This window comes from Melozone crissalis, unplaced genomic scaffold (assembly GCF_028551555.1).
Source record: "Melozone crissalis strain CALT ecotype California unplaced genomic scaffold, PUWL_Pcris_2 ptg000005l_1, whole genome shotgun sequence".
NCBI classification, from domain to species: Eukaryota; Metazoa; Chordata; class Aves; order Passeriformes; family Passerellidae; genus Melozone; species Melozone crissalis.
The window spans coordinates 32,212,816-32,223,044 of NW_026535783.1; the positions used below are offsets into that span (position 1 = coordinate 32,212,816).

Sequence of the window (10,229 nt, forward strand, 5' to 3'; positions counted from 1 at the left end):
TTTTCTTGGTATTGTTTTTGTTGTCAATAATGAATTGTTACTCTGCTCATTGCAGACTATCCCAACAAAAGATAGAATTGAAGGCCTTCTTGCATTTAAGGAGAAGAGACCTCCTCGCTACAAGGGAGAATAAAAGAATCTGATGCCTTTAAAATACAGGGGGATAAAAGTACTTCTATGAGGACCATTAAGGTGCACTTTGCATCTGCACCTGGAATATCACAATCACCAAAGTAACAGCAAATCATACAGATATTACAACATTTTGAATGTGTCCATACTTGTACGAAGCCAAGACAGAAATGTGTGTCACCTCATGCTCATTACAATTTCTGATGGTTGATCTGTGTAATGACAAAGTCACAGGTTCATGCAGCATTTTTAAAATTTCACATGTAGAAACATACCATACCACAACTGAAAAAGCTCTGTAATTCTTTACATAGAAAAAATGTATCTGTGATGTTAAGCATAAATCTGCTATATCATTTTATCAAAACAAAAGCAACTACTGAACACCAAAAATAAGAAATTGTACCAAATATGCATTTAAATGATTCTGTATATCAGTAAAAATTATATTTGAGTATTCCATCAGAATATCTATATTATTAATAAAGCTAGGGGAAATGAAAAGGATTATAATTTAGAAAATGTTAAGCTTTGTTTATCTTACTTCCTCTATCATAAGCAAAATGAAAATCACTTTAGGACTTAATGGTGTCCTTTTGATAAAGTTGGTGCCATTATATTCATTTAATTGTATTAAATGAAGACATTTTTGAGGCCAGCCTTTAATTACACATTCTTGTATGTTAAACCTGTCTTTGTCTTGCGTTTTTCCAACATATCATCTGATCAACACTGCAATGGAACTTTACTTCATTTACCCCAGTTGTTTTAAATTTTTGATGATTGTATTAAAGATGGTTTTGCGGGGATATGACCAATGTGCTGAAAGAGAACCTAGAATTATCTTAATCTCCAGAATATTTCTTTTGCAAGTTTTATGAATGTATATTTATATACAACAGAAATGATGGTGAAAGGTTCTTTATTTTGTGTTGGCCTCAGAGTTCTTTTCATGCATTGCAAGAGAAATGCAGTAGGTTTCAAGGTAAGAAAACTTGTGATTCATACTGTGTATTTGCAGCAGATGCAGCATATATAGCAAATGTCTGGAAATAACCTTGTAGAAAGTATTTTTGTTAATTTGACTGGAAAATAAACATGGCTTAGCAGTCCAAGGCTGTCTTTTTATATGAAAACAAATTTATTCCTGCTGGGTTACCATTTCCTCATGGAACTTGTGCATACTTTGCTGTTTCTGCAACATTAGCTATGGTCACTGTCCATATCTATGATGATAAAGCAGCTCATCAACATGAAATGACAAGAACTCATTTAAATTCATATTTAGACATATCATTACATGTAAATTGATTATAACTGGTAGAGCTCACACTTTGTTGACTGGTAAACTTGCTGACTCGATCATTTCTTGCACAATAATTTGCAAATAAAGTATTAGTACTTGTTTTGATAGTTATATAAAGCCTAGAGGGTCATTTTCTCATGTTTTTGAAATGCTAACATGTCATTTTCATTTTTACTGACTACAAAATAATTATGTTAATAGGAAAAAAATATTAAGCATTTGCTGGTGAGTTTCTGTTGCATAACTTTGATATACATTCTGCTTACTGAGTTGCCTCTGTTTCTACCAAGCACTGATTAAGTAGCTTCTGTGAATGTCTATTTAAAAGCATCTAATAACTTTACAGAGTGTGGCATATGACTGTATAGATTCATGCCTTTAACTAGGAGTTTTGATCTCAGAAAATAATTTTAGCGTCACAGTGGTCTCTGCATTCCTTTTCTCAAGAGAAGACAGTGCCATAAAACAGCAATTTGAGTTCCTTCTGTGAAGTGAACAGTTTGAATATTATTACAAAGTGAGTATCAGTACAACAGTTTTTAAAGGTACTTTGGAGTGATGTTGAAGTAGTTCTGGAGGAACAATATTTTAGCAAAAGATGTGTTAATCACTTACTATCTCATTTATTAAGTGTCATGTTATGACAGGTGCAGTGCTCATAGTTAATAGTAGTATTAGAACTTTGCTTCCATGAGAGGGTTATTTGTAACAAAAATGCTCATATAAAGACTGACTTTTCCTTATGAAAGGTGTAATCTGGCAAATCCTCCTTCAAGCACTTAGGCTCAACTCTTCCAGTTCCTGGTAAAGCCATGCTTTTTTCTATAATACCTCATGGATGAGTGAGCCCTGGTCTCCACTGGTGTTCTGAAAAGTTATCTCATGGTCCCTAGACATAAGCAACTTTTTCTCCTGCTTCTGCTGAGTTCAAGTGGATAGTGAGTTCTTCTACACTTCACTGAGTTGGACATTGAAAAGTTATAACACAGGTAGGTCCATTACCTATTATTAGTTATCAGCTAATAACTTCTCAGCATTTGTAAGTCAATTTGCTGAATTGCCTAGAAATTCTCAGTTTCATGCAGAAATTGATGTGTGACTTTATATAACACATACAATTTTAGCCTTTAATGTAGCAAACTGTCTATATTTTCAACATTGCTGAAGTTACTCACATTCTTAGTTGTTTTATTGAATTTCTGGATAAAGTTTTCATGATTGTCTGCATGCCTGTAGTCAGTTCAATGCTTTTGAGTAGATCACCTGTAATGAAAAAAAGATGTGTTTTATTTATTCTAATATTATGTATTGATACAGTTAAGTGCTTTTGGAGGTGTTTTCTATGGAACCTTTTTATGACGTTTGCAGTCATTGGTGCCCAGTTATCTGCTGAGATTAGAGAGGGGATTTATTTACAGTTTTTAAAAATGTACTTTAAAAAAATCATTGTTCATCTGAGTGGTGCGCATTGAGCTTTCAATGTGCTTTCATGTCTCACTTGTGGAATTTTAGCCTTGTTCTTGAACGTAATGGCACTGCTGAAAAGCTGTAGGGCTTCATTGTCTTCTGAGGCTGATACAGTCTGTATACTCAAGGTGTGATAAAGTTCATGATGATGTGGTTAAGATGTTATTTTCTGCACACTTCTAGAAAGAGAGCTGTCTCCAAAAATGAGAAAAAGAAAAATGGCAAGCAGATAAACCAAAGGAAGAATTGTTTTCAGCTAAAGGTAATAAAATTTCTCTTGTCTACTTTGTGGGATTACAATGACTTTTTTTTCTATTTCTGCCCTTTTCTCCTGTTGGCTTTTCTTTCCTCTAAGTCTCAGACATGAATGTGCAGGGAACAGTTTTAAAAATTTGTATGGGTTGCTTTCACATTAAGAGCATTGGTATTTTATAAAAAAAGTTAGTAGAAGTTAAAAAATTTTCCTGAAAGTTGTTTGAAAGATGTAATCAGAAATTACTGTGTTATCACTAAAGATTAGGTAATATGCCTTTTTTATTATAGATTTAAATCATGCTCAGTTTTAACCTTGGAACACAGTTGAATTGAAGTTTCTCTAGTTGTGCAGAATGTGCCATGTTTACACAGTGTGTTCGTTATTCTTTATAATATATGTGTGTGTATACTGGCGTGTCTTGTGCATGCATGTGTATGTGTATGTGCCTATGTATGTGTGTACATGTAAATAAAATTATCCAGACTGTCAGGCAAGACCAAATCAAGCCCTCAGGATGTGATACTACTATTCTGCTTCAGAAGTTTTGAATTTGTTTATGCAAGAGCACAACCAGCAGACCAGTGGGCCCCACAGAGCACGTACCATGACTGCTACAAATGGGCATGCTTACCTTGTGTTCTGTGGCACAGCAGTTCTACTGCTTCTGCAGCAGGCAAGGAGTGAGGAAATGCACGTGTGTTACCGTGTATCTGGTCGTGTACTTATGGTAGTTCAAGGCTAGAATAAATGCAGTAGGAGCCAGCATGAGTTCTTAAGTTTCAACAAAGGTGTGGCACCCAGATAGCACATTCCTCCCAGTGCTATAATATCATTTGCTCCTGCAGTTTGGAGAGGCCTGCAGCAATCATGAGCAGCTCATTAATCAGCCACTGTCACAGATTATAAGATCAGTGTCTACCCCCTTTAAATAAGTCTAGACTTAGATTTCATCTTCAACTTTTATCTAGTAGATAATTCTTCCAAGGACACTCATTCACATGGGAAGAAATATGAAGTATGTTAAAAGAATTTATTACGGAGGGTGTGAACATTCTGTGTCAAAGCTAACTCCCATGTGCAATACTTGAGTTCAAAATAGTACATTAACCCTCTAAGGCATAGTCTGTACATTTATGTTTATACAAAGTTCTGGCTAGTGAGTACAATCCTTTGATTATAATTTCTGAAGCATATGCTAATAAAGCTTTTGTAACATTAAAGAACTGAGAATATGGTGAAGTTTTCTTGTTGCATAATATAACCACTTTCAGAAGAACATGGAAAGTTTGTTATTTTTGTAAGGAACTTATACATCAAATTGTTGCTTCTTTATTCTGGCAACTGCTAATTGATTTAACATTTTCCCTTAAGCATAAGGGACTTTGTGATATCATCTTTGGCTCAATTCTTTTTAGTATGTTAAAAATTCTGATGCCAGTTGTACAAATTTTTTAAATGTGTCTCTTCCATGCAGCTTAGAAAGACAAAGTTAAAAAATATAATTGTGAGGATGGAGTTGTGCAGGTTGTGTTTTCACAACTTATAAATGTTAATAATACATCTGTAGACTTGTGAAAAGAGTCTGACTCTCCATCTTTTGTGTAGTAAGTCTTTACTGCTGGGACTGTTGTCTTCAAAGCTGAAATATTTTTATAAATGCATGTGAGTATCCCCAGCTAGTGACCCCTCAAGGGAATGGTTCATGTTGTCCCATAGTTATCATCTTTTGGCCACTCCGTCCAAGTAGAGGTGTAAGGAGAAGAGAGCCAGGGAACATGCTTCTAAGAAGCCGTGGGTCTTGGAAGAGTGTATATGAAAGAGGTTTTGCAGGGTGGGTTCAGGCTGCATTCTTAGGTCACAGTTAATTTCAATCCAGTAATTTCTAGTATCTTCATGAAGAGTGCTACAAAGTAGATCTTTCTCTATTGGTTGGTTACAGTTCCCAAGTTCTGTACTCAAAAGAGTAGCAGAGATGCAGAGATTGTAACCTGCAGACATGATTCCTAGAGTGTCTGTCTAAGTATGAAAGGAGACAGGAGCCACAAAACCAGCATAACAAGAAGGATTCTGTTTAAGTTACTAGTTCATAAATAACACAAGGACATGAGTTTTTTCCACTTTGGGAGGAATGAAATTCCTGTCTCCATTTTAGATTTTACAAATCTTAGCTGACATCAGTCCTTTTTTGAAAAAGTGAAGGAATATATATCGTGGTTGCATCTGTATAGCTGCTGAGTAGTTGAAGGACTTGTGAAACACTGAATGAACTCAGTTTCTGCTCTCTACTTTCACTTAACTGACCTGAGCCAGCATTTCCTACAGTAGTGACCTGTTCACTGGATTCTTTACACATGAAGAAATTTCTCTGCTTTAATTATTTATTCTACAAGTTAATTGATTGGAATGTAAAGATAATGGCATCCACCTAATAGTTTATAGAGGTAAGGCCTGTCTTGCAGTTCCCTCATGCAGCAAGTGCCCCACTGGTTTTACAATAGATGCTGTAGCAAGAATGGGAGACCTGCTCCCTTTGCTCTTGTTCCCAGCATCTTTTTTGTACAGACTCCTGTCTGCTAAACATAAAGATCCTTAATGAGTCAGACCCCTTAGATGTGGAAGGTTTAATTCAATAATCCCAAAAGGCCTTGGATACAATACTTTTTAAGTGCAGTTGCCTAATATCATCACTTCCTAATGCAAAATCTCAGCAGGAATTTTGAGACTCTGAATTTTGGACTAGGACACCTATGTCTCTGTATAGAGATGTCTTAGATTTGTGATTGTGCTTTACTATTCAGAATTCTTAGTTAAGCTTTAAAATACTTCCTTAGTGTAAGCAAGGGATATAAGAAATCACTTTTCAGACATTAGTGCCATATCATAGATTACGTGGTGGAACTAAGTTGCTGTTAGCAATTAATACTCACAGATACTAACTACCTCTGTCTACCAGCTCTCCTAAGTAGAAAAGACAGTCATTAGTGAGAGAGAAGGAAACACTGACAAGTGGAAGGAGAAGTGATGTTGGAGCAACAGTGGCATAGCTACATTGGCTGTGCTAAAATAGTTGTATGAAGCTGGTTATTCCAGCTGAGTAGCCTGATTCTGCCAAAAGACACAAAGTAGCTGTATACAGGACAGAGCCTTTGATCACACTCTGTGTGTGTGCGTGTGTGCATGTGTGTATGCCTAGGATATAAAATATATGTCCATGTGTCCACTCTCCTTCCAGCACATAGTTTTAAGGTTATTCATAGAAGCTTTTAAAGCATGGATTCAATTTTTAAAATAGTTCACTCAAACCACATCCCCACAGGTATGTGTGCTGAGAGTTACAAAAACATTTTGCCCTATACATGTTTTTGTATTTCGTATAATTACAGCATATTTATCTGAAGTATTTCGCAAGTATAGTTTTGTGTAATACTGGTAGGAGATTAAGTAATAGCTGCTTACTAGCGCTATTGCACAAGAACATCAAATGTAATAATGATGTTCTGAGATTTGAGGTACCAAGCATGCTTTTGGCTGCTTTGCTCCTGTGACCTTTATGCTCTTCTGGTTAGTACAGCAGTCCTGTAACGATGCACATGTTTTCCTTTACACAAATGCCAGTAACCACTTGAGCAGGGCACTTGATTCCAGTTTTGATGGGCGGTGCCTATAATGGACAACGGTAGTGTATCCAAGCCAAGTTGGCTATCTTTGTGCTTTACAGTGCCAAAAACTTCAAAGCTTCTTCCTTTTAGAACTCTAAAGCAATACAAGTTTGTGTTTCTTCATATCATCAAACTTAATTATTGGCAATAAGCAAATGCTGGCAGGAGCAGCACATCACATGGCTCCATTTCTACTTTAGAAAAGGTCAGCATATGGCATAAACACTTTGCTGTATTATGCAGCCTTGTACTCTGATCACATAACACATGCTTCAGAAAGCATTATGCAATGTTAGACTCACTGATTAATGACTGCTTGCACAAGAAGTTTTTCATTACCCCAAATGCTAGCATCCTGGGAATGATTAACTTTGTGACATAACTCTCATCACATAAAAATGGAAGATTCAAACATAGCCTCAAAATAATGTGTTTCAGAAATAACCGAACACTTTGCTGCTTAGTACTGTGTACAGTATTTGATTAACAACTGCTTTAAACCTTCAGAGTTGAATAGAAAAGCCTGTTTGTGAGAACTGAAAACAAGATTTATTTCTAGGGTTTAAAGTTTTACCCAAGATGAATTTTTTGCACACAGCAGCATCTCATTTGCAATGTTTTTCCTCTGCTTGTGTAAGTTTGAATTTCCTGAGAAAAATCTGTGCCAACTATTTTCAGTTCAGCCAGTGAGTTAAACAGAACAAGTTGAATCTAGCCCTTATTTAGACCAGCAACTGCATGTATGTAAAATGACTCAGTCCACTGTGTTCAGTAGTGCAGTACATACAGTTGTGTGCTTAAATCAGCATAGTGATAGCTCATTAAATTCACAATAATTGCTGATGTTCCTGCAGGCAGAGTAAGAAAACAAAATGTGGTCCCGACTGAAGTGTCTTGCAAACTTACAGCCTGAACATTGCTACACATTCATATTTAACGTTTTCATATTCTAATGATTAATCATTCCATGTTCAAATTATGCAGATTTCTGTGTTAAAAAGCATCATGACAGTACATCACTCATATTATCATCTTCAGGATGTACAAGAGAGGAAAAGCCTATAAAAAGAAATGTTCCATACCATATTCCCTCACATATGAAGATTCATCCCTGATTTTGAAGTAATTGCTACAAGTTATCTATGTTTCAAGAGCTTTATTAAGGAGAAAGTCAGTTTGCCTGCTTGGAAATTCAAGATCAGTGTTCACAAGGAAATATCTATATTAAACTCCCACTTACTAATTTGCCTTTAAATGTCAGACTAAAAAAAAAGAGACATATGCTTTTTTATGATTCTCTTTCCTTTAAGTAATTCTGCTCATGAACTGCTACATTAAATAAAGCTAGTTAAAGTTCTTGTAATGGGCGGGATGGTTTAGGATGTCACCACATTAATGCATATGTGCCATGTCTTCAGAATTAATCTTCATTGAGAAAAAGTACAGAAGGTAAACATTGACCTTCAGTATGTTCACTTTAGTTTTTGCCTTTTCCTGCATTCCAACTCCTGCAAGCAGTAGAAAAGGCTAAAGGAAATGGCCTCTGACTAAGCATTAGCTACCAGCATGCCCTCATTATAGCTGAGGGCTCTTATTCTCACTTAGCCTACGTGCAGAGCCAGCTACTCTTTCAGCTGTGATGACGAAATGCCATGCATTTCTTCCTGGAATAGTACGCAGATAAGAGGCCACTTGTTATGCTGAGGTTTCAGATGAACTCCACTAAGGGTTTCAAAACACTCTGTCACAATTATATCAGGTTTCTTTAGCAACCAATTCATTTCAGACACTTTTAAGATAAAAAGGGAAGAGATGTTAGTTTATTTTCCCTTGTGGTTTCACTGTTTAAACTTTTACAGGATATGACTGGATAGTTTATACATGGCCTGAATTTATTAATTTTAAAGAAAAATCTATCAAATTGTCTCTGTTTCTCTCTTGAAATTCACATTATTTGTAGTCCCCTATGTGAACCTATAACTTCAGAGAAGAAACAAAAAGTCTCATGCCTCTGATATGCTGCTAGAACAATCCTGCTGTGCAGACTCAGTTGCTGAGTGCCTTGAACTTACTCTAGGTCCAGCAAAAGCTGAGAGTTTTGAGAACCTTGCAGCACAAAAGGTTAATCCTTTATCCTGAAGTTGCGTTCAGATTCTAGGACATGTGTGCAGAGTATGAACCCAGTTGGCCTAAGTGTTACTTAGCAGTGGTGGGAAAACCTGTTTGTGAGATCTTACAGCCTTGGCACTCATTTCGGTGATTCCATGCACTAACAAAAGCAACTTTAATGGAATCAAACAAATCACAAAAGTGTCTCAACTGTAAAAGAAGGAGGAATCTCTGCAGTGTTTGTTTCAAACCAGGTAATACCATTAGAACCAGCAATAACTGTGTGCAGTTGAAGAAAGAAATAAATTGTCTAGAATAAGGAATGGATCATATACAGGTTAAATAGCTTTCTTTGCTCACCCATAGACTCTAATGAAACATTTAGAATCTGTGGTATGCCCCATTTCCATTGTATCTGAATAGCACTTTAGATAGATATAGTCAGCAGGAGGAAGAGTCTTATGATGTTAAGTCTTGTGTAAATTGCAACCTAAATAAGTATTTAATATGAAAAAAAAACTAACCCAACCCAAAATGGCATCTCTCTGTTATCACTTCCCCTGCAATTCTCAACATTTACTAGTATCTCATTAACTGGGAACTGAAGGCTCAATTCAATTTCCTTTAAAGACAACAAAATTTTCTTTTTCCATTTACATAATGGAATTTGGAACAGGTTTTGCTTCTGTAATCTTATTCCTTTAATGCTTTCCAAATAAATGTGTAATTCCCAGTGAGATCACTAGGAATCTTGGCTATTCGTAATCTGTTCTTTCTTTTTTTTCTGCAACTATTCTTCAGTAAAGAGGGTCCCCTTTGAAAATGTCCGAAGAACACTAAAGTTTTCAAACCCACTGCTTGCCTCAATTGCTTTCTTCTTCCCTTTTTTGGAAAATTTCCTTTCTTTAGTTAGTTACTAATGACTCAGAAAAAAAATAAGAATGAATTTCCCTCACAAATAACATATTTCTTAATTGTTTACTAGAAATAGATGATTCTTGCACATTACTTCGAAGACTTCCTGTCCTTGCCAAAGCAGGGTATACCAACGAAGCATATGTTTCTCCATTATTTTTTCTGCTCTCTTTTTGTCAAAGTGTTAGTCTAAATACTGTTTGCTACAGTGGTTACTAGGAGGTCTTTTAAATGTTAGACAACTCATTTCACAAAAATTCTAATCCGCCAAGTATAAATATGGATAATGGACATCTCCTTTTTTGAACTGTTTCTGTTGTGAACTTTTATTTTAAATAACTACAATAAGACAAACCTGTTAAAAAATGATGTTAAATACTACTAC

At 35.7% G+C, this 10,229-nt stretch overlaps 1 protein-coding gene across 1 annotated transcript in view; it reads left to right on the plus strand.

The window, feature by feature from the left end:
* The window catches only part of AUH (AU RNA binding methylglutaconyl-CoA hydratase), a 112,067-nt gene extending 110,820 nt beyond the window's left edge, over positions 1–1,247 (plus strand). Inside the window, exon 10 of the mRNA XM_054287875.1 lies at positions 56–1,247. Coding sequence (XP_054143850.1) covers positions 56–133 — 78 coding nt within the window. The 3' untranslated portion in view covers positions 134–1,247. The remainder of the gene's footprint in view (positions 1–55) is intronic.
* Positions 1,248–10,229: the final 8,982 nt, after the last annotated feature.